The 26,179-nt window shown below is 35.3% G+C and overlaps 1 protein-coding gene across 1 annotated transcript; it reads left to right on the top strand.

Moving 5' to 3' along the window:
• The first annotated feature begins 1,355 nt into the window (after positions 1-1,355).
• LOC145771614 (tyrosine-protein kinase CSK-like) lies at positions 1,356-26,139 on the top strand. Its single transcript, XM_082583328.1, has 13 exons — positions 1,356-1,498; positions 3,910-3,990; positions 8,144-8,245; positions 9,182-9,264; positions 9,496-9,517; positions 10,066-10,100; positions 12,215-12,434; positions 13,384-13,486; positions 15,172-15,340; positions 18,514-18,687; positions 19,163-19,358; positions 19,956-20,042; positions 22,059-26,139. The coding sequence occupies exons 1-13, from the start codon at positions 1,487-1,489 to the stop codon at positions 22,227-22,229; spliced, it is 1,455 nt and encodes a 484-aa protein (XP_082439454.1). The 5' UTR covers positions 1,356-1,486; the 3' UTR covers positions 22,230-26,139.
• The last annotated feature ends 40 nt before the right edge of the window (positions 26,140-26,179 follow it).

Raw genomic sequence — 26,179 nt, 5'->3', positions numbered from 1 at the left:
CATATGCAATGGAATACTCAGGGGTTAGGGGATAATGGTTAGGGTTACTGGTTAGTGCTTAGTGGTTGGGTCTGTTACTATTCGGTGAGTCCAATTCGGTGAGTTCCTAACCTCTAACCCTAAAACGGCAATGATAATTAGGCTACGGTACCCAATAATTTAAAAAAAAAATTGAAAAAATCCCCCGTTAAGGGATCGGACTCACCGAAACCGGCCATTCTGTAGGGGTTAGGTTTTCGATTAACTGTTGTTCGGTAAATTGTCGTTCGGTAAATTGTCGTTCGATAAACTGTCGTTCGATAAACTGTTGTTTGATTAACTGTCGCTTCGATAAACTGTCGTTCGATTAGTTGTTTGATAAACTGTCGTTTCGATGAACTGTCGTTCGATAAACTGTCGTAGTACCGTGCAATAGACACTAGACAGGCTAGCCTACAATGTGATAATAAAAATGATTAAACACTTGCAAAGCAAAGCCTTTCAATCAATCTAGGGGTTAAAAATAATTCTGCTACCTTACTAAAATGATCTCTTCCCCCAAGTAGACTCGATGCTTTTTTATATAAAAAAAATCAAAAAAATCTGATTTAGATCAAAAAAATCCGATTTAAATCAAAACAATCCGATTTTTTTGATTTTTTTAAAAAAATCATGATTTTTTCCAACCCTGATATCAACTAAACATGGGAAATTAAACTCAACTTCCAAACAAAAATTATAAATGGTAAATTGTAAAAAAAATAAAGGTATATAATACATTAAGTTGAATAGAAGAGAAGCATTATTAATTAATTATAAGATATTTCTGTGCATACTCATTGTGTGACTAGGCAAGAAGTATACAAACAAATGCTAAACGACACAGAGTTGATAATAGTGAATATTGAGATGTTCTTAAAAAGAAACCTTGCATTTTAAGATGTTTTTGTATTCAACTAAAAAGTTAATGTGTGCAGCCACATCTTTATTGTGCAGAGTAGTTATGAAAGGGCTGCTTAAAATTCTTTGAGCTTCAACATTTTGGGAGCCCCTCTTTGTTTTATTGCTAACCAGTTTAGTTTATAATGATTAAATGATTCTGCTTTAATCTATTTCTACATCTTGTTTAGAGCTTTGAAATTTTTCAGTGCTTTGCAAACTATTCATCCTAAGCTAAGATTGTTGTGTTATTTCAGGCACTTGTTTTATTTAGACTTAGACATAGCTCGCATTTTTCAGATGAAACTTTGTAATTGTTTCAACTTAGTTGTCCAGAATTAACTGAATAGTTTGACTGTCGAAAGATAACTTATTCATTAACAAATTAGATATTTGTTAATTTTTTTAATTCTTCCAGGACAAGTTAAAAACTGTTTATTTGATACACGGTGGGAATTGAATTATAATATAAAATGTCAATTAAACTGGTAATTGTTTTGTAAAAATGTGCCAAACTTCAAGGCTGCAAAATTGATTAGAGCACAAAGTGGTTTCATGCATTGATATCATGGCAAATGTGGTAAGTTTTTTGTTCTTGCTGCTCATAACATAACAACAATCATGCGATACAGTTATTCAGATTATTTATTATTCAACATTTCTTGTGAAATTAACTGATTTCAGTTGGAATGAGGCTTCAAGTATCAAGTTATATCATTTCAATTTGTTGACATTAACACATTTGCACAACGTTCAGTTTGTAATGCTTGACATGCTACCACTATGATAGTTTACTAGGCCTGCCATACCGAATGCTGTATACCGGTAGTTGTTGTGCAGAGATGAAACATTGCAAGAGTGATTGAAACTTGGATTTTGGAATTATGTTCTATAATCTATATATATGTTATATTTATGTAAATATTGTACAATTGTATAGCCTATAACAATCATCAGAGGAAAACGTATTCAAGTAGAATCTTTTTAAAAGTTTTGGCTCTGCTTGTGGCATTGAGCCCTTTGTTTGCAACTGCTGCATTTTATCTCTGGAATATATAATATGTGTGAAATCACTATATCATCAAAGTAATCTGAATAGAGATTTTTGTCCCAGGCCAGAAGTGTGGTCTGCAGAATTTTCAGAAAACATGCAAAAGTAAGCAGAGTCACATTGTTTTACTGGTAAAGAAAAATATGGCTAACATTACCCGGCACAAAATAAAAACAAAGCCACACTTAAGCAAAGAGTGCCGGTATTAAAGAGAAGCAAACAAGCAAACTTCTTTAAGTTTGTGGATGATCATTGCTAGACCTGTGCCATTCAACCTCAAATTTATTATGGTGATAACATATCTTTGTAAGGGGGCTGATTAATTGTTGAGGTAAAAGTTGACATAATGTAGATTTGTGTGTAGTCTTTCTTGCTTATTTTAGAACGTTGAAGCATACTTTTAAAATTTTGATCATAGTTTTGTTGTGTACTGTATATATATTCAAAACAAAATCTTGTGTATGCATTAAAACAAACTTCTCTGTGCATTGTGATCACATGTGGTTTTCTTACAAATTGTATATAATACGTAATTTTTGCATAATTCTTGCTGAAAATGGTCAGAGGTCAGGGCTGTGAAGGATTTTGCTATGTCCGGGGTTGTTATGTTTTACTTTATATCTTGCTATGTTGTTAAAAAAAATTAGACAGGCTTCGGCTTGATTCAAAACAATAAACAATAAAAATTTTGTTTGCAGTCTTTTTTCAAAATATTGTTTCTTGTTCTTTATATTGAGCTCTACAACTTCACCAGAAAATAGAAAATGTTTGTTCTTACTTTTTGTGAAAGTTGTTGTTTCTATTTCGATCCCAACTTAAAGTGAAAGTAAGTTTTAAAAAGATAAAAATTGAAGTAAATCTGGCAACATTAAAGTCGGAGTCGACTATAAACCAAGAAGTCGGACATTTTCCGCCCCACTTCACAGCCGTGATTACGGTATGTAGGCCTACTTCTAGTACAGCAACATTTGTTCTTAATGAGTTTTTGTGATAAATAATAATAGTGGCAGACGAAAAGTTGTGGAAATTTTGGTATTTCAACTTGAGGTGATGAAACAAAATGACTAGTCTCAGCTGTTAGGTATATGATATGTAATGTATGATATTAGGTTCTATGCACAATGCACATTTTTGCATTGGGCTTCTACCGGTAAATATGTATTACAACATTGATAATAGCTTTTTCATTCAGCAGGGCGGCTTAGAATTGATGGAGTGCGTTAGTGGTCATTCTTTAGTGTGTTCTGACAGATTTGAAGACAGAGTCACATTAATTCCCGCCTACGTTTGCTTAATATTACCGGTTTCCCTTTTTACATGTTTTTCTGTACCTTCTGACAATCCTACAAAGGGTGAAACACTATTAAGGTTACTTTGATTCTAGTGATTTCATGTATACCGTATATATAATATTATATACACCATTATTTGTTCAACTACAAAAAGTTTGCGCTACCATTGGTTTCATGTACTGCAAGGTACAATCATCAGGCGCATACTTATTCAAATAGAAATACAACATAGGCTACAGAGCTAATGGTTTACATTAGCTCTGTCTTTTAAACATTGAGCACTTTTATTTGCAACTGCTGCAATCAATTTCTGGATTAATATTATATACCGTATATTATATAGTATGTAGGCCTACCGTACTTAAAGTTTGACCATATGTAGGTGTGGTGTAATATACTGTATTTATGCTTCAGCTGCAAAACAGAATATTTTCTTTATTTGCACTTAGTTTTTATGCCATGCTGCACGGAAATTAGTCTTTCAAAAGTTGCAATGCAACTTTTTGTGGAGACTGCTTTGGATATCACTCTCAGTTGTGCAAAGATTATTGTGTTGTTGAAGTAACAATCAACAAATGTATAATTACTTTGATTCTTGCTATTTGTAAGCAACCATTGTGTACTTGTAATCGGTTGTTTTACTTTTAGCCCACAGGAAAATTGATTGACATTGGAGGTGATAATAAACAACAAGCACCTTCATATGAGAATCATGACGTATGTTCCGCAGTAAGTTACATATTTTACTTTTTATCAAGTTTTTACTACTGCAGTGTAAGTACATATATCAATTATATCTAAGTCTGACACAAAATTTTGATTGAAATTAGAAAAATGCTTCTAATTAAATGGCCAGAAAGAGTGGCTGGAACGCCGATTCTATTCATTTTTTTTCATTGAGTATACTTTTTGTGTGGTATATATATTTTTTCATAATTGTTTTTTTATGACTTATTATATACAAGAGCAGCCTTTGCTCTAATTACTGGTTTCTATTTGCCCACCACAGAGCAACTTGAGTTTGAGTTTGAGACCATTGGCTTAGTCTTATCACAGCTGCAGATCATATTGCAGAGATGTCTTGTCCATCAGCTTCCTGCTCCTGGAGCTCAACATAGAAATATCACCGAACAGTAGTCATGATATAGTTAAAAGGTTTTGGTATTCGCCAAGACTTATGGTGTCCAATTAATTATTTTTGAATCGCTAACCACAAGCACGGCCATAAGCAGGCGTAGGCTGCATGACTAGACCAGGCTTGGCCTACCTAAATAGTCTAAAAAGGTATAGTTAAAAAAACAAACTATCCGCTTTGCATAGCTTCCGGTGAAGTATACTTTAGTATGCAAGAAAACTGACGTTCATTATGGCATCACAGATATGTTTGAAGAGTAAGATTTAGGTCTGGAGACGTTGAATCAATTTAAAAAAGGACTGACTTGTTGGCTGGGTATGCAGTACGCATCTTTACCATTGAAAGGCACAGTGCGAATAAAACGAAAAAGGTTTGATGCGATGTAAATTTTTTAAAGTTTTTTCTTCACTTACCCGAGTCGTTTAATCTACATATATCTGGGATCCTAATCATTTCTACACCTTTTTAAAATTTGTTTTGGTGAAACGATTCCTTTTAGGACACAAAACTTTTGATGCCCAAACATTGGTTGAACTTGTTGAAAAGACAATTTGTACAAAAAGATTAAAACGCACAAGTCGTTTGCATTTCAATGTCAGCAATTCGATAAAAGTCTCCTTGCAATTATATTTGTGACGTTTTTATTGTAACAGTGAATGGAGTTATGTGTTTCTGACTTCCTGTATTTTATTGCGCTAGTAATATTGGCGCATTTTGAATTTTATTTAAAGCTGCACCCCTTTTAAATTGTAGGGTAGGGACGCTATCACAGCTAGTATCAGATCCGCGTGGGAAAATTTCGGAGAGGTCCTCCCATTCTGCCGAGCAGCAGTATTATTTTCGTAGGTCGAGTACATTTGTTCAACAGGTGTGTCAGAAGTGTAATGCTAATCCATCAAGCGTTTGAGCCATAATGACAACGATATGGTGAGGTGGATATGTTCAAAGCGACTGGCGGACAGAGTATCAAGTGAAGAATTAAGTAGAAGACTTGACATCCATCAAGTGGAAGAGGTCGCACGGTGGAGGAGACTCCCTTGGTACGGCCACAAGCCACATACAACAAATGGAAAAGGACTCCTGGTCTAAGAAGGTTCAGACGCTGGAAGTAGAAGGGCGTAATCCACGTGGACAACCAAAGCAAAGTTGGGGCGTTAAAATGCGGAGTGACTACCGAAAGAGGAAACTTGTGGCTGTTAGTGTTAAAAACAGAAGTACTTGGAAAGCCGCTATCAAGCCGGATCAAAGTTTGCTGACGTCCAACCTTCGCAATACGGGGAACAGAGGACGTAAAACCTTGCACTAACTAACTAACTGTGTAAACATTGAAAACAAGGAAATGTAAGTTAAACTGGCTAATAGTGAAACTAAATTTAGGCCGTCACAATACAAGTCAAATAAACTACAACGCAGTGTGTTGACGCAACAGCACGCTAGCATTGCTTTGCAACGTAGAATGGATGATTTTAAAACTGTCTTAAAAGTAATGGATAGGGCTGTTCAAAAGAAAAGTACCGTATTTGAAATCAGAACTTTTGTTTCGATTCGTTTCAACATTCAAATAATTTCGCTTCGTGATGCGCTCGAAATACACATTTGCAAAACGCAGGAAATACCAAAAACAAGCAATAAAGAGAATGAGTTTGATGTTTTACTTTGTCAATACACTATAACGCCATGTGAATAAAACCGCTGGGCATAACAAAGAACTTTCATTTCCCCCACACTAATGTGCTTGTTGTTTCTGCCTGGGTATTAGCCGATGCTTTTCTCACCAAATACAATATGTTGATTGTATGACAGTTTTCCTGCATCTGGCTTTTCATCAGAAAATTTGATTTTAGTGTTGCTTAAGGTAAAAACTGCTGTAAAAGAATTAGTATTTTAGTTTCGAAGGTGTTATAGCAAAGCAGAAATGAAGCTGAAAAGAATTTAGAAAGCGTTTTCAAAAAGGACGCTTGTCAGTAGCACTGCACCAGTGCACCTGCAAGGAAATCATTATCGCAGTTCATATTTGAATGAGACTAAATTTAGAGTTTAAAGGCATCAAGGATTTAGTTATTTGGTTTGTAGCACTGACGCTGAAAACAGTTAAGTTCTTCAAACTTATTGTTGCTACAGAACTTATGGAATTTATTGTGTAATACCAAAAAGTGAATGACTTTTTGAACAGACCACCATACTACATGGCAAGTGCGTTTATTGCTTCGCGCATCGACTAATGCAGGGTTCTCAACCATTTCTTGTCATGACTCATTTTTTTATTTGAATGCAACCGCGAACCTACACGACTTGGTTGAGTTAGCATTTTGAAGATTGAAAAAAAATTGCTAAAATTTTTTAGGCTAAACACAATAGCCTATCGAAATCAAAACAAGTCTACTTCAACAATAAATAGTGAAAATATGCTGCTTCTGCATGCATTGCAGCTAGTTTCAAAAGCTGTCACTTGATTCTATTAACTGTTAACAAAAGCCAATAAGAAAATTAAGCTAAAGGATTGTTATGCTACTTGTTCTTTCTTTTTGATAACCGCTATGTATGAGCTGCTATCCAACTTGTCTTCTTCCTAACTTTCGACTCAAGTTCCACATGTGTTGACTGTTGAGTGAAGATTGATTGTATATTGTTAATAAGAGACGGGTTCAATTGTGATGTGGAATAGTCACTTCACACTCTTATTACGTTCGTCCTTTAGATTCACACATCGTAAAAGAAAGACGAAACACGTTTGGAAAACACAAGTTAGAAAAAATAGAGAAAGAATGACGAGAGATTGTCGCTCAAGCGTGACAGTGTATCGCAATGATGACGTCACGATTGCGCGACAATCTATGTCACAATACGGAGACAGATAACTTGGCCATAATTTCGTGAACACTACTATTGATTAGAGGCTGTATTCACGATATAAAATTTAAAGAAAATAACAGCTTTGTCAACATTTATTGATCGTTAAATTCTGTAAGCGCACAATGCACCACTGGACTTTTTAACTCCTTATAGAACCAAAGCGCTAATATTTTTTTTAATTTTTATGCAACTTACCTTGGCTAAGACTGTTGGCTGCATTTTAAGGTTTAGTTCTTAATAATATTTTTAGATACAAAATTAGAGTAAAAGATTGATTTCAAATTTTTCAAAATCTTAATTTTTTTTATTTAGTAAGACGCCAAAGCAAATATTAGTTTTAACTTTTTACGAATGTAAAATGTGGAAACTTAGAGTTAATATTTTGTGCTTGATTTTTGTTTTTCTTACTGTTTTGATGGCCAATTTATTACAAAGTTATGAAAATTTTTGTCGAGCCTAATTTTTTTTAATGACCTAAACATTTCAACTTAATTTGCAATAATTACTTTAGAAATAATTTTCTTCTAAACACGCTATCAGCAAAATTAAGAATTACTTTTTCTTAATCACAACACCAAATTCTACTGATCCCAATTATCAAATCTTTTGCACTCAAAAGTGTAATTGAACCGATCTGGGCTCTCTATCACGCTTTTAATATTGTAAAGTATTTGGTTTAACGAGATCATCACTCCTCTACTCAAAGTAGGCTACATGTTGCTGTTGCTTTTCAATTGCGTTTTGTACATGTTTCGTTTTATGTCTGCAAACTGCTAATGAGTGGAAAGAAGGCAATGCTTGTTTTTAAATTTAGTTTCCCATGTAGCGACCACCAATTTAAGTGACACTTACCATGTGATGGAACACAGTTGTTGATAAAAGTTTATTTTTCAGCAATTTGCACCAGGTACGATTTGTGAGGGAGCTTTTGATTTCGTAACTGGTAACAAAGGAGATCTTAACTTCAAGAAAGGAGATTTTATCAAAGTTCTTCAGGTAAAATTAGCACGCACATTGCGGTATCTATGTTTAATAAACATAACTGATTGAACTAAAAATTGCGCACGTTTTTGGCTATACATCATGTTAGCCCAAGGTTGTCAAAAAGCATTTGTATAGCCGAAAATATATAGCAGAAAAAATCCAAATTTTGGTTTGTTTCTGTTTATGTGTACTATTTTAAATACTATGTCGTTGGTTGGTTTTATCCTCTTATAGTACAACAAAATTATCTTTCTACCAAAATTGATTTTTATTTTATCACTTGATATGAATCTTTTAGCAATACTGACAATTTAGATTCTTACAATGAGTTTTTTTTTAGTAAAATTCTAATGATGCCTCTTCCGTTAACATGTATTTTTTACCAGCCCTAGACTTAGTTTCGTTGTGTGCTGTGATAGTTAGTTTGTCAAACAATATATAACATCTCAATATGAAACTGTTCACTTCGAAAAATTGGCTCCAAGTTCTTTCGACTGATCACAAACTTTCTGCTTCATACGAACGACGACCACGAAACTGTTCACAAAATGTGTGTGGCTCAAATGATTTTGGATGCATTCTAGGTTGTTTTTTGTTTTTTTGGTCATTTATCGGTCATTGACCGATTTTTTAGCAAAATGTCCGAAAAAATGTATAGTCAATTGACTAAAAACAATAAAAACTATTAATACTACAAAAAGTGCTCAATGCTAAGCAAAAAAGCAAAGCAGAGCGAATTAAATCAAATATAGTTATTACTATCTGAATCCAGAATCAGATAGTAATAACTATATTTGGTTTATTCAATTGACTATATGACCGAAAATGACTAAAATGACCGAAATAAATAAAATTGACCGAATTTTTCAAGCCATTTCGGACAAATGACCGAAAAGTCTCAACGAATAACGACTTGTTTATATAACTCATTCTATATCTTTATTGCAGTCAACCCGTGATCCTAACTGGTATAGAGCTGAAAACGCTCTTGGAAAACAAGGCATGGTTCCCACGAATTACATCACTCAAAGGTTTGTTGGAGTGCTTTGAAATAACTGACCTTGTAAACTGTAAATAAATGGGACTATTTGGAACAAAGTTCTAAACGTTACAGTTGAATGAATATGTTGTACATTCAATGCATGTTTATAACTAATAATGTACTGAATCATTTGTAAAGAATAAAGACATGTGATAGTTTTTCCGAGTCATTAAGCTCTTGTTTCAAACTAATAATATAATGTATTTTTGTTTTTTCACAGATCAGACAAATCCTCATCTAAGGTAAGACAATATGTATATAAAATTGAATTTATTTTAGGTACAATGGTTTATCCTGTCTCGTCTCGTTAAGTGTGTAAAGAAGGTTGGAATAGACACCGAAAAGAAACTGCTGTATTTATTCACTAGAACCTGGTTTTCATGACTTTTTACGCTAAAAAGTCTTTTTATAACGGCAGGTGTAGATCCTTCTTTTTGCTGTGGAACATAATAGTCCAACTTAGGTGCAAAAGGGTTTTTCCTTTTTGGCTTTGAAGAGAGTTGCCAATGTTTTCACAGTGACCAATATTTTTTATAAGCTGTTTAGCTGCAATATTAATTATCTGAGTTAACTTTAACATTTACAAGAAGTTAAATTGAACTATAACCAGAATCCATGGTGATTAACTGATTATAGTGATTCGTCTATCTACTGTATATACTTAGTTATTTACACTTCGCCTTTGTTGATACTTTTTCTGCATTCCCAAGTGGAAGTGTGGATATCTTTTGAATGATATTAAATACTTATAGAAGCATATAATGCATCAACGTTTATATTTTGTTTTCAGTCTTCCCACAAAGAAGTTAAACTTCACGCAATGCCGTAAGTAATGTGTTTTTTGCAGTAACGTAGAAAGCACTCTTTTAGATTCAAAGAAGCTTTGTTAAAGAATTCATATAATGGTTGTTTAGTGGTTTTGTTATGTGCTTGCCTTGACCATATATGTGTTGTTTTAATTCCTATCTGAGGGAGTCTGTTTGACTTAAAACTTTGTAATTGTATGGTCACTTCACAGCTTTCCGTCATTGGCTATGTTGCTATTCCTGGTTATGTATTTTGTTCTCAATATTGGCAAGGAAATGTTTTTGCAGTTGCGTTGTGCCTTCTTTTATCATGACATACATATTTTTTAGCAATAACGAATGAACTGTCTTTTTGTTACCATGTGTTAGCAGTCTGCATTGCCATCCATTGTACGTGAAAAACTTTGTAAGTTTTTAAGAAATATAAAAAATATCCATAAAATCAGTTTACTGAAATAAGTAATCTCGTTTATTGGATGAAAGATCTGGCGTTTTAAAGGTATTTTCGTTCGCATATCACTTCAACAGATTCAGGTTGTCACCACAAACCATGCTTGTTCCATATACGAAGCGAGTTAATTCGGTATGGTCATGAATCATCCTTTGTGCTGGAGCTATGTTAACGTGATTCCTCCTACGCACTGTTGGTCGCATTTCCTATTCGATCATATTCTTCCGCATTACGTTGTGACAACTGCTACGCATGTGTAATAGAGCTCTGCGTCAAATTACTGACTATTTAGGTTCTGGGTCACGCAGAAACGAATTAATTCATGAGGTCAATCAGTTGAGAAATACATGTTTTTTTCATATACTGCTGCTTGTGCTCAAGTATATAGATCATGTTTTTCAAGTCTGAATGTGTTTTGTGAAATTTGTTGCATCATCGGTTGTTCCGCCGACATTAAAAAGAAAATAACACCTCTACAAAATGAGCAAAATTAATCTTATTAAATAGCATCTAATTGTCTTCTGTGGAATTTTTATAAAGAATTTGTGTGTGCAAAATAAGGTATCGTACATTTGGAACGTTTTATTTGCTTGTTTTCAATGTCGCTTGAAGCTGTATTTGCACGAAGTGTCTGTAAACGGAAAAAAAGTAGTGTAGCCATGATTTCCTTTGCCGCAATGGCCTTACAACCGATCAGTTGGGTTGTTTGATTTGTATTGTTACTTTTTAACTGCTCTTGTTTCTTACACAATTCCAGGAAGTTATAAAGTTATAGTTTCAAACTCATGTTGCTTAGTTCAAAGCATATTGTTGTTTCGTCGTGACAAATGAAATCAAATACGCGCTTCTTCACCACATTTCCTACATTGCACTTTTTTCATCGTAAAGTCCGCACTATTACGTTATTGTAACATTCTTACACTTTAACTTTACCAAACGTACTATATAGTTGTACACTACCTTGTACACAGTTACACAACACTATTACTTTTCACTTTACTTTAATGTGTCTGCATTCGTACACCGCAAATTGTTTTTCTTCAAACCAATCTTCAGTGTGCAAGGTCTTGACTTTTTGGCTGAACGTGTATTTGATAACAATCTCACTGTTAAGTGAGAGATTCCAGACAGCAAAATCTGTCATTATTACATTAAAAAATGTAAAATTGACTGATTTTGCTGCCTGGGATTAACTAGTGAATCTCACTGATCACATGGAGACTGGTCCTCACTGAGTCTCTCACTGTAGATTTGACACTTTTTGGAGCGTAATAGATACATTAGTTTTAAGTGAAAAAGCACCACTGTGCTTGCAACACCATTATTATTATTATATTAAAAACAACACTTACCGTAGTTACTTAAAAGTCAGAAAGGAAGTACAGTAGTTGAATTCGCATCACTACCGAACTAACAAAAGTCTTTGTCTTTACATTGTTTCAGCTTCTGCTAATGTTGAAACAATGTGCAAAAGACGGATTTAATTTGCTAGATATGATGCTTGCTTGCAGTTCTACCACTCTGCGCCCTGCAACTTGTGAGAAATGTACAATGTCGGTTGGTGCCACTACCTTTGTGCCAATGCTGCCTGTGGTTGCTGTTGTATTATATTGTTTCTGATGCTTCTGGCTGTTGTATTGTTTGTAATAATTCTGTTTACTGCAGCTGCTGTTCTTTTGCAGTTGGTTTCATGGAAAAATCACTAGAACTGTTGCTGAAGATTTATTAAAGCCACGACGAGATGGTTTGTTCCTAGTTCGCGAATCAACAAACTATCCCGGCGATTACACAATGTGTGTTAGCTTTGAAGGGGAGGTTGAGCACTATAGGATTATTTTCAAAGAAAACAAAGTCACCATTGATGAAGAAGAATATTTTGAAAACCTTACGAAATTAGTTGAGGTACGATCAAATTCTTTGCTGCAGCATTTTAATGTGCGCGTTAAACTTTATTGTTTGAAATCAGTTTTTGTTGTAGTGAAAAAATATCCAGTTTTCTAGTAACTACCCTATATAACTACTCCATTGTTTACTCCAACGACCTGTGAGTCCTGTGACTTCTGTTAAAATGTCATTTTTTTAGCTAATTTTCAACTGTTTTAACAGAAGTGTACGTTTGTGAGTTTAATGTGACATATATTGCCTAGAGTTTGCCGGCAAAATGCAACAAAAAAGAAAACAAACAAGCCCTATTCTTTTAACATTTAATGTCCAACGACGTTAAAGCAATACGTTAAAGCGACGTTAAAGCGACGTGTAAAATACGATTGCCACAGACCTTCACTGCGGTTGGATCATGGACATTCCAAACATCTCTTGAAGAAATTTTTCGGTTGAAAAAAACTTGTTTTTTTTGGGGGGGGGGTTGTCTTTTATGTGCTAATAATAATTAATTGATAGGAGATGCCATCCTTTAAATGCAGAAAACTTGAAATGTTTTGAAGTCCGTATATAAATACAAAGTTTGAATTCAATCAGAGCATTAACACTTTATTCTCCTAGTGCAATGGCTGTAAATTTTCATAGATTTATGAAGGAGCAAATATGTGGAAACAGAATAAGTACCCAGTATGTAAAAATGCATAGAATCTGATCGAAAAATATCAGGTGATGAGTTTTCGTTTAGATTGGCGAGTCCTCTACTATCACTGAGCTCTCTCCAAAGTCGAGCGCCAAATGCAGTTTGTAATTGTCTAGAACTTTAACTATTTGGAATGACAACTAGCAGCTATGACTGGCCGTGTAAACCTTCTCTGACAGAATGGTCTTGCTGGCTAAGTGCAAATGGTTCAAGGCAACGTTTTTTTATTTGTGTCAAGTTTCATTTTACTAACAGGATTTACATATTTAGCATTACGAACGAGATGCAGATGGATTAGTTTGTGCACTAACCACGCCACTGAAAAAGAAAGGGGGTTTGGAATTTTCCGTTGACACTGATGACTTCAAGAAAGGTTTGTAAAACATCAACTGCTTTTTATACAAGTGGCATTTTCTGTTTTGGCTTCAGTCACCGAAACGGCCTAAGCAGTGTTTGCCATCGCTTCCGCCATGATGCATTTGCAGTGAAAGAATCAAACTAGCTGTATATCGAGAATAAATCGATTATGATATGCTTTCTTTCCACTGCTGTGGGGGAAACAAGCAATGGTGTACCCATGGTTGTACCTTGTACGTATTCATGTTTAAATGAGCTAGTCACTTTTTCTTTTTGAAAGACTTTTTAAAACAAGTCAAAAATAAAACTGCGTTACACTCAACTTGAATTATAAATCACCCAATTTTACGTATTGTTTTAGCCTAACTTAAGGAAAAATTACAAATTTAGCTTGTTAGCAATTTCAGCTACTTGTAAAGAATTTTATCACCGGGAAACAAAATTTCATCTGTGCTTGATGTCAGTTTATCTTTTTGTTTGGTAGATTGAGTTTTGACAGGTTTCAATCTGTAGTTAGTGACGTACTGTATTTTATCGATTGTGTGTTGTGTTCTACCACCAGCCTTATGTCAGTCATTTCTGCTTTAGGTAAATAAAACTTAAGGCGACGTGCTTAGCATTTTAACCGAATTGTGGTAGCTGTGTAGCGGACATAACTTAATAAATGGTATTGTTATTATTTTCATGTAGATTTTTTCAACAATTATCTTTGTTGAATGATAGATTTAGATTATAGTTTGTGCCTCAGCCACGCTGTGTCCATTGCATGAAAAAGTTGAGTATTATACATTTCAATCATGTATCCTTCGCTGCTCCTTATGCAAGATGAACACAGCATCACGCAATACTTGTTGGAGTGTCTCAAGATCTATGTATTACACGCTACGAAGTTGCTTGCTTACCATTTATAAGCTCTCATTTGCAACGGATTCCCTGCACACGTGGGCGTCACTTCTGACTGATGTCACAAATCCGTGCAGTGACTCTCTGACTGAGCTTTGAATGGGACTTCACAGTAACAACGATCGAGTATTATTTAACAAAGCAATTGATCTTTAACCGCTATCAAAACTTATTCAAATGTAATCCGTAATTTTTTTTGGGCATTGTTATAAATTTACCTTGTCTTCACGAAACAAGAAACATGATTTATTTTGCAATGCTAATTTCAAGTTTAACATATTCAAGTTTATTACATTTACAGAAATACAAAACTCCGCAACAAATTAAATATCGAACGTTTTCGACATCACAAGATGTCCTCTTCAGGAATAACATACATGCACAATTTAACTACATCTGAATAAAATACAATGGTTTACTAAACCTATAAACAGGAAAAAACAAAAACTGCACAGTACTTCTGACTAGCTCAAACTCAACGATATGAGCTAGTTAGAAGTACTGTGCAGTTTTTGTTTTTTCCTGTTAATAGATTTAGTAAACCATTGTATTTTATTCAGATGTAGTTAAATTGTATGTTTATTTTTCCTGCAGAGGACATCTTGTGATGTCGAAAACGTTCGATATTTAATTTGTTGCGTAGTTTCGTGTTTCTGTAAATGTAATTGTAATAAACTTGAATATGTTAAACTTGATCACGTTGCTCGGCTTCGTACGCCTATGGTTCAACAAGAAAAACTCTCTACCGAAGCTCTATAATTCTAATTTCATATCAATTTTCTTATTTGGCTTCTTCAGCTGGCTGGGCCGTTAATTCCAAAGAACTGAAGTTGGGAGCAATTCTCGGAAAAGGAGATTTTGGTGACGTATACGAGGGAACATTTCGTGATCAGAAGGTTGCTGTCAAATCTGTCAAAGACCGCTCGAAAGCTGCTCAAGCTTTTCTTGCAGAAGCTTCAATAATGACGTAAGTTATTGCCGGTTGATCCTCGTTTCAAAATGCCAACTTGAAACGATAGCATTCCAGAGCAACTAATGAATGATTTTATCTTCTGAACCACTGAATCGTTTTTATGCTGAACGAACCTCTCACTGCAAACAAAAAACTTCTAGCCTGTCCCAGTGCAGAGTTGGATCAATTACATCGTGTTTGAGCTAAATGTAATTAATCACAATTTTTGTCTACAATAACTGTAGTTTGTTGTTAACAGTTTCTACAATAACTGTAGTTTGCCAGCTGCATAGCCGAGTGGTGAGAACCTTGGAACGGTAATCCAAAGGGCGCCGGTTCGACACCGCTCAAGAGCATGCGGCTGTGTCTGTGGCAGGACACTTAAGCGTCGTTCACACTGTTGTGCCATGTCTCGTGCTGTTCTTTGAGACGTTTTCGCTCCAGTGGTTTTCAGTGCGGCCGTTCACACTGCGCGGCTTGTGACGTGGTCGCTTGAGACGTTCTTTGCACGGTTGAGCGAGAATTGCAACGGAGCGATTTCAGCTCAAGTCACAAGCGAGAACGCGAGATTTGTAAACAGGGTTGAAAGGCAAGCAGGACCTTTGTGGGTGCTGTGACATCACAAAAACTGCTTTAAATGAAAATTACTCCCATAAAAGGTTTTGACTTGAGATAGGAGGCAAAATATGTCATTTTATCTAAACTTCCTTGCAAGTGCAGTGCTTTTCTCGTGTCTGCCCTCCATAGGTATACAAGCTGCATGATCAGGCTTAGAACAGCAGAGTGGAGAGATGAAATAGGCCTAGGCTTTTACTAATACAGAATCAAGTTAAGTGTAGGGTGACTAAGATTTTATGTACCGGTACCGTACATTTACATGGTAGAAGAAAAGCTGCTTTGCAATTTTAAATTCTTCAGCAGGCTTCTTTAAACATGTAGGCTAATCATTAAAAATGATATACCGGCACTCCTAAGTTTTGTGACTGGTTGATTACGCTAGCCTAGTATCTACATACTATGTCAGTGTCATCTTCTGTAAACTAGGCAACTAAACCTGCATCTACCAAAGCTGTGGAGACTACAATTGTAAAGCAAATTTTAACATATGAGAAAACTGTATGATATGAAGAATGTGTTTTGTTATTTTGAAATGCATATCGGCTATATAAAACACTGGTAGTATACTGCAATACTGCATGTTTGAGTATATCAGTCAAGCGTGACGGTTTCCACTAGCAACACCCGCTTGTCAGGACCTGGAGCCTTGTCTGGTACATACAATGTAAACCTACTTTCACAATGCTCAAAGCTCCGCTCAATACAAGGCACAGCACAAGCCTCTCAGTGTGAACAAGGCTTTAAAGGTATGCCAGAAGGTGGACACGAAGATTGGCTTCCTTGCCTTCCCGTCCACTTAATCTAAATCTTCAACCACCGGGTGTAAGCCTGGATACGACAAACAACTGTAGTTTCATATTTTGCTTATTTTTACACAGTTACTTTTTACGTTACTTCGGCAAAATATCTTTGCTTCAGGTTTTTATGAAAATCAAAAGGCAGTTTCCACTCGTCTCTTCTAAGAGCGTTCAACATGGCTCTGTTTTAGTAATATCGATTTGATGACTTTGAAAAATAAATCAACGTGTTTAAATTGACGATTTTGTGACAAGTAATTGAAATTAATTACACGTCTTAAAGTAATTGTATTGTAGTGGACAATTTTGACTGAGCAAATTGTAATTTCACTGAAATCATTCAGTTTATCCAACTCCGTCTGAAAGGAAATTGTATCTTTTTTAATGGAGCAATTGCTAGTATGATATTAGTACTGCAACGTCACACTGTCATAGTCACACTGATCGTCTGACCGACGTATGTATGATGCTACTTAACTTAGTTACTAGTTAGTCATCCTAAGAAGTCGATGTCGCGTGGCTTTCTGCAAATAGTCGACCACTGCTTATAACTTCCCAGTCTGCAGACGTTGAATCAATGTAAAAATGACGGATTTTGCTGCTTGGGTTTAAGCTGTACATAGAATTGTGGGATAATATAACATTGCTTCAACGTTACGGAAGTGCAGCGCAGTATTATTTGTTGATTTTATTGCTTCAGAATATTTTCTGAAAACAAAAGATTTTTCGGCTATGAAACGAAAGTGAAACTACGTCTGTTTGTGTTTACTTTTCTCTGTAAACAAATCAATACACTTAAAGCTTCATTCACTCAGTCCATGAATCAATTTGTCTATGACATGAGTGCAAAAAAATAACTGGATTTGGTGTTGAAAATACTTTCGCTTCTTGCCATATCAGCATAGATTATGTTTAATAACAAAGCACGTATTTTATGAAGCGTTGTATTCCCTTCAGTGGGACGAAATTTTATGACATGATGATGAGGCCTTTAGGAATGACACAATTGGGTATTTTAACCCAAAGTTACCAACCTAGTGACGGGAACTCTAGCACTTATCCTTTGTGCCCCAGAGAATGTAATTTTATTTTGAAAAATGTTTGTCAAAATAATTTATGTATTATATGTATTTTTATCGTAATTTCTCCCGTGCGTCCGAGCGATTGGTTAAACTATGGATGGTGAATGAGGCTGTTGACGATGAATGCATCTAATCTTTTTATCATTTTTCTAAGAATTATAATCTTGGCACTTTCGACGCTGTCCCGTTACTTTTTTCTTGAGCCATTACAACGCGTATACTCGTATAGGGTCTGCTACTATTCGGTGAGTCCGATTTGGTGAGTTCCTAACCTCTAACCCTAACCCCAAACCCTAAAACGGCAATGATAATTAGGCTACGGTACCCGATAATTTAAAAAAAAAATTAAAAAATCCCCTTTTAAGGGATCGGACTCACCGAAACGGGCCATTCCGACTCGTATACTTCTAATTCATAATGTTTGTTGAAGGTAGTGTCATTTTTTTAATGATATTCAAAGATGGATGCTTCCAGTCATAGCCGTAGGAGAACAAAACATTTTAAGGGTGCAAAGGGAAAATTTTGTGTTTGTAAATAGCCTATATTTTACCCAAATTCGTATTGTTTTTTTTGTGTAGAGGGGTGCGACCGCCCCTCCTACTTCCTATCTCCCACGGTTATGTTTCCAGTTCATTAGGAATGTTCTATTTTGCAAAGGATATTTTCTTTAAGTTAATGATCTTTTGTGTAGATCTATACACCACAAGAATCTTGTCCAGCTACGTGGCGTGGTCTTACCCACCCCTATGTCCAACGACCCTATTTACGTCATACTCGAGTTCATGACGAAAGGGGCGTTGTTAGAATACCTGCGCTCCCGTGGGAGGGCGCTGGTAAGAAGTAAGGATCTGCTCAAGTTTGCAAAGTAAGCACAATAAGATTAGGCTTAGAATACAGTATAATACAGAGTGTTTCAAAAATTTGACATCATTGTACAAATGTACAGCCTTGTAACTTTGCCAATTACTGTATTGTTTATACGATCTCAAATTTTAACAGTATGCACACTACAGATACAACATAAAATTTTATCTTTTAAGTTTCAGGCGTTTTTTAGATGTAGAAATGCCATACAATAGTGTAGAAAAAGCATTTTGTGTACTGAAGTATGCTAGAACACAGTCGAATAAGACTGTGCAGCGTGCATTTGCGCTGTATATTGTTCTATAATTTGCATTTCATTTAGAGTATTGAGAGGTTATTTAACAGTTTGCAAAAGATATCGATTCTATTGCTTGTATTTGGCAATAAAGGGACAATGGAGTATATCTGCAGATTATAAACTTTCATAGGCAAAGCTTACGGTGACATTTCATAATGAAAACTTATTTTTCCACCAGGGACATTGCTTGTGGCATGGAATATCTTGAAACTAAACAACTGGTCCATAGAGATTTGGCTGCAAGGAATATCTTGATCTCAGAAGAATGTGTAGCGAAAGTTTCAGATTTCGGATTAGCCAGGGATGCCTCCTTCAACCTCCAAGGCGGAAAGTTTCCCGTGAAGTGGACTGCTCCTGAAGCTCTGAAAGATAGCGTAAGCAACTGACTACTCTGTCTTAATCTGGGTTGTAGTGGGTAGCTACCCGGGTTACTCATACTCATTTTGATACTCAAAATGTTTTGTCTGAAAATCAAATAAATCTCAATAGATGTGAAAGTGTAGACACACATTCTTTGCTTACTGAAATGTTTGGATCGATTTCGAGTAATGGGTAGTACAAAATTTAAGTCGTAAGTAGAGTAGACAACTGGAAACAGACATTGCCGTCGGCTGCAGCGTGGGTCAGGTGTACGTCGGAAGGCGTACACCGATGCATAGCGCTTATGTCCGCTTTCCCGCAATGCAGGATAAATATATGGAAAACAAAAAAAATATATATATATTGGATAAAACAGCTTTAGTTTAGCGAAGTTCATTCATAGCTCAGAGTTCGTTTATTGATAGACATCCCGCCTTGTTTAGTTATTATAAATTTGTAGCTGCTTATTGTCTCCAAGTAAACCAAGCAAATGTTTTGTCTGAAAATAAAATAAATCTCAATAGATGATTATTGGTGACGTGTCACCTCGCTTGTTCTATTGTTCCTCGTCACTCCAACCGCGTTTCTAATTATTTTTGCTATGTGTTCAGAAATTTTCAAACAAATCTGACGTGTGGAGCTATGGCATCACACTGTGGGAGATGTGGTCGTTCGGCCGTGTTCCCTATCCACGAGTGGTAAGTATTCACTGCGTCTAATGTCGTTTTTTGTCAAGATTCTTGACCATCAGAATGATTTATTACCACCAGGCATAAACTAATGTTTCAAAAAAAAAAAAGACAAGAAAGTTGAGTTTAACTTTTTGCATTGTTTGTACAGTGACTAAATAACCTTGTAAGAAAATCTTATCATCATTATCCAATTTTCGTGACTTCAATGAGTTAGACCTGATATTTGTCTCGGCTGAAAGGGTTCCACCAATTTATACAGCCTCTTTGCCGTGCTTTCCGGTTGTTTGGTTTGATTCTATCCAACTTCTTAACTGATGTCTTCTGTCACCAACTCTAGTTATCTTTGCGTTGGACTGCCAATTTTCTACCCCTGTGCAGAAAGCCTTGCCATCAGTTAATGAAGCAATCCAACGCAAACAATGGTCCCTGGAGAGCTCACAAATGTTTTCTGCTTAAACCATCTCGTGAATACTTTCTTTTCTGATAGTGTCCTTCAAGATGTTTCCATACGTCATTTAGAGCATTCTCATTTACCTTATTTTCATCCGGTTGATATCTTTAACCCGGCCTTTTTGCCGGTATGGAATGCTTTCATTTTGCTCACATTTATCTTCAAACTTTTCGATTTCAATGCATTCTTCCACTTAGCATATCGCTCCTTCATTTTCGAATAGTTTCCTCACCGAATAGTTATCCTCACCGAATAATTGCCCTCACCGGATGCCAGATCATCCGCATACAAGTTAATCTTTGTCGACCTTCTTTAACGACCTGTGTTATTTCTGTTAGTGCCAGTCTTGTATTGGGTAAATAACCCTTAAATGTGTCGTTGTTTTGTGAGCACACAAACGTTTTCAAGCACATGTGGCAGCTGTCTGTTATCATTATTATTCGCACATCTTTTAAGGATATTTTTCGCAATAGAACGGTAACAGATGATATAAAGACTGTTGTCAGATTAAATATACATCGCGTCGGTGAAAAAACTAAAATTGATTGTTGTCTAGCGAAGTATTTTACGGGAATTCGCTCTGCTGCTTGTTTGTCAAACCTTGTTTCGTGCAGCTCGATTTCAATTGACGATATTTGCCATTTGGTGCTGCTCTTTTTTATGAATTGCTTGAGTTTAAAATTGAACAGTCTGACAGCGAGAAGTAGCCTATTCGACCAATTAAATTTTACAAGCGGTGTAAAATTAAATACATTTGAAATATTTATTATTTCCATTAAAAGCATATAACGAAATAATAAGTACAGAAATGTTGTAACTGTTGTTTTGATAGTTTTAAAATATTTTTAGAAAATATTTTGTAATTTTTCACTTGTGTTGCTGATTTGACTTGTGTTGAACTTGGTCTTCTTAAAAACTCATCTTATTCTTATTCGAGGCCATGCTCATACTATTATATTATCCCTCTGACGATGTAATTGCCGCTTTATAAACCTACGTCGAGGACATTTTCCTACAGCAACGAATCGAACAGATTGCACGCCGAAAGGGCTAATTTAGTTTTTGTGAAAATTTGTACTTGTAAGTGTTATTGTTGTACAAATGTACAGTGTACACTATAGTATACAGTGCTGCACACGTTCTGCTTCTTCTGCATCCAGTTGAAGAGGTTAACGTCAAATCAGAGCAAAGATCGCACAACAAGTGGTAAACTTAGTAGTAGGTAGGCAGCCTTTTCAAGCAACGATTCTCCATCTGGCGTTTTACAAAGCATTATATAAAATTAGGAAGCGTAAAGTGGCCATTGAGATTTTTTCTAGATCTGTGTTTCTGGCAATATCGCATATATTGAATAGTTGTTGGAACTTTACGAATGTAAAAACAGTATCAGGATGAATGAAGGTAGTATGCCCCCCCACCCCTGCAAGAAAGTGGATTTATGGCCTATCCGCCTTTTTATTTGCAAGCATCAATTTATAATTAATCTTAAGACGTTTATTAATAACTACTATAAAGACGTTTATAAAGACGTTTATTAATAACTACTACTATAATAACTACTTGTCTCACAGCCTATAAAGGATCTCCTCAACAAGGTCTCGAACGGCTACCGAATGGATTGTCCTGAGCGATGTGAGAGGCCTATCTACGACCTGATGCTCAAATGCTGGCAAAAGAATCCGACAGAGAGGTTGGCCTTCAAAGACGTCGTTCAGGAACTAGACAAAATTAAACTCTCTTGATGACAGCAGTTATATTTCCACCGGACAGCGCATGCCCTGCTCACTCCGAAGGCGAACGCTCGTGCGCGCTGGACGTGCACGTCTAACCACCCCTGTCTCATCTTTTGTTATTTGTTTTATTTCTTTTTGCAAAAGTCTACTGATGCTACGTTGATCTATTCACGGAAGACCTTGAAACGATAAAACAAAAAGGGAAATTATTACCATAGTTGGTTTTCACTAACTTTAACTATAGCCTTTGTTTCGTTTAAGAAAACAATATTGTGGTCGGCATCTTCATTAGCTTTAAAGCGACCACAGACAAAGCAGAAGAATACGATAAATCTTTAGCAGCCAAGTTTTCCCATCTGATTTTTAAGTATTCCTCTTTAGAAAGAGAAGTTTTACATATTACTATTAGCATCAGTATTACATCGAGCACATAGCTTATCAGTGATTAACGCCAATCTTAAAATATAATATGCTGGCCAATCAAATTTTAAAATTGCACTGAAATTATTCCATTAAAATATTTGTGATACAGCTTTTGCAACTTAAACAAGTTTCCAATTTTCTTTTTTTTTGTGATCTCATTATGACGACACACTTTGACTGTCTTTTGTTTGATGTCTAAGTGTTTTATCAATGCATTAGTGAAAAGTCTTTTTTGTTAGACGTCTTAGCTACAGAATGTACGTTATGTGATGTTGTATAATTGTATTCGGACTTGACTGCTATCTTGTCTATTTTCTCAAGTTACATGTAAACAAAAAACCCCTTAATGGCAATTCGATGCAAAAATGCACGATTTACTTTCAAAACCCTCAATTTATCTTTTAAAAGTGGAACTTTTCTGGCATAAGTTAAAGTCCAGGCGGTGTAAAATTAGTCTGAAAAGTGCAAATGCTACTAATTTTGCAGATATGGGTATATTGCCACAAAATTTACTAATCATTGGAAACCATTTTTTTAACCGTTCCTTCCATTATACTTCATTAAACTCGTTTTCTCTAAACTTCTTTATTAAAAACCGTTTCTTAACAACGGTATATCAAAAAAATTCAGGGATTATATCAAGCAATATTTTCTTGCATTTATGAGGTTAAACTAACGGAAGCTCACCAGCTTACCATAAAATTGCATTTTTGCAACGTGAGAGACTGTGTGAGACAATCAGGAAACAAGCAGCAGATGAGAAGCCAACTACGCATGTCTTGATTAAAACGGTTCTCATTTCCTTATTTCGATGTCCAGTTAATTAATGTTGGTCGACGCTGTTTCAACAGAAATTTATGAAAAAATCTTTTCTGCTTATGGCGAGACATTCCAAGGCAACAAATCCTGTGTTTTTGCAACGGTTCATCATACAGCAACGTTAAATAATGCAAAAAAAAGCGACAACTTTACCTGTTGACATTTGGTTTAATTTAAGTTAGTGAGTTCATTCCAACGTTTGTGGATTAAGCTTTACAATACAATACTCTGTAACAGTTGGGTTAACAATAAATTTCTTAAAACAGTTATGGGTGGCCTTTATGTCTCTCATCCACACCACATATGACAAACCTGCTACACTCTCAGTCAGCTATCAGTCCTTTTTCAGATTTTAAAAATCAAAATTTGAAGAATTTAAAAAGTATCGCCTTCGGCAGACGTTGAATCAATATAAAAAGGACGGGTTTTGTGAGTTGGGAAGATGCTTGGGTGCTTGTGATCAGTTGGTAAACTTCCCTGTCAATGCAGCAGTTGTTTCTATAATATACTGTTATTACTAAAGTAGAACGATTTTAATTTATACGATCTTATTAAACCTAAAACTGAAGTTGTTAGGTTTTGTAAATGGCATCTTAGTAACTTTCATGATATAATTCAAATCGCACAAAATTCCAAATAGTTTGAATCAACCCTTTTGATAGATGATATGGGTTGTTACCTTCATATAGAATCCTTTTCTAGCTCAAAATTCTCGTGCGTTTCTCAAAAAGAATTTTGTGATTGAAGCTTTGTTCATATGAAGCAGTCTTCAGGTATTGGTTCATTTCCCAAACATGGAACAAACCTTCATATTAGACCGATTGCAATAAATTTCAAGTTTCTGCAAGGACCATTTTCCTCATCCCTGCCAATCGTGCAATTGAAGCTTTCACTTTATTGAATTTAAGCAATTTATCTTCATGAAATATGTTAACGATTAATTTCAATGTATATCTTAACATGAAATTAGCTTACAGAAAGTTTTGGCGTATTTTGCATTGATTCATCGATTTGTGATCATCTTGGAAAACTGTTGGTGTATTTGTAATCCTGCCGGTCGCTGCAGCAGATAGAGTGTTTTGATATATCAGAAGGCAGAATTTGACGCGGCTGAAAGAAATTTCGCGAGGAAAATGTTTAAGCAAATTAAGTCCCTCACAAGTCGTAACATTTGTCTATGATGCGGAAATTTCCATAAGCATGCCAGCAACACACTTTGATAAATCTAACAAATAGCCTACCTGAAAAGTTAGCGTTCGAATATTTGTACGCAAACCTTTTTACTAAACTTTTGTTGCAATTTTTTTCAAAATTTGTATTCTAATTCTAACCAAGTTCGATTTTGACAAATAATGTTGCGAATTGTGAGAAACCTGATCTCTTATTCTCCGCGAAATTCTTTTCCACTGGTTAAACCTTGCCTTTTGATTGGTCAATAAACATCATCTGCTGCAGCGACCTGCAGATTACAAACACAAACCGTTGTGAGTTGCAAACACGAGTAAAAACTGAAGTATGGGACGGAAACGTTTATTATCTTACAACCCATGGCAGCACTGTTTCTTCATCCAAAGTGCCTTACCAATTAGAAAGCAGATGCACGTAATATATAACAATTGTTGTAACAATAAAAATTTTCGATGCCCGAAAGACTATGATATTTACTTTTGTTCTAGTGGCTATTTGTTCAACGATAAAATTTACAGTTTTTACAATATAAACGTTACAAAAGGTCAATTTATCGCCCAAATTCTGCACTTGCTTGGTTGATTTCTTAGCTCACGGAAATCACTGCAATTTTTTACCAATGATTTTTCAGATTAAAAATTCTCCACATGAGGTGTTTAATAGTAGCTCTTTTGTGACGATGTGGACCATAGGCTAACTATTTAAACACAAAGACGTTTATTACTGCCTAATTAGTGCCCGACTTTCACCAAATGTAACTTATGCTTTCAATAGACGTGTCACTCGAAATAGAATTTGTATCTTACAATTTTACGAATACATTTTTTCAATCTTGATAGATTTCTGACTTGTATTGAGAGAAATGTAAAGCTCTGCGCTTTCATCAGATTTATTTATGGTAATCAAATGTGTTGTTTGATCTTTTCATTTCAAACTTTGAGGCAAATGCGCTTAGTTTTATTGTTCTCTGTCTTCAATCAAACGTTTTATGATGTTCTTGAGAATATTTTTCTGGAGTTTTCTTGTGCAATTTACGAACTGCAGTAATGGGACACATTTATCCAACACCACTTCAAATCCAATGTTTTTAGAAATCTTTTGCATTAACATTTTGATCAAAGCTTTTAACCTAGCGAATTTCTACAACCCGGAAAGGAATTCAGTCATCTCGATTTTGGGCTGGATTCAGTGTATTTCCATTCAGATTAATTAGATTTTTTCAAAGTTGTTGTCGGACTATTTGATTTGTACTTAGCCTATAGCAACATACAGCCATACAACACTCATTTGACGTTAATGTTATAGTAAATTACATGTTTATTTCAGTTCAATGCAGTTGTCTGTGACTTTAACGAAATTTTCTCATCATTTTTCTGGCTAACCTGCTAGTCATATACTTGTCTATTAAACCGTGCACGTGCGTATGCTTTCCCATTACCGCCTCATTTCTCGTATGTTATAAATGCTGATTTTGCAATAATAACCTTTGGCCGAATCGAGACTAGTATAGTTTGTTTGATCGATCATGA

The sequence above is a fragment of the Aplidium turbinatum genome, chromosome 6 (genome assembly GCF_918807975.1).
Source record: "Aplidium turbinatum chromosome 6, kaAplTurb1.1, whole genome shotgun sequence".
NCBI lineage: Eukaryota > Metazoa > Chordata > Ascidiacea > Aplousobranchia > Polyclinidae > Aplidium > Aplidium turbinatum.
This window is presented reverse-complemented; position numbering and strand designations above follow the sequence as displayed.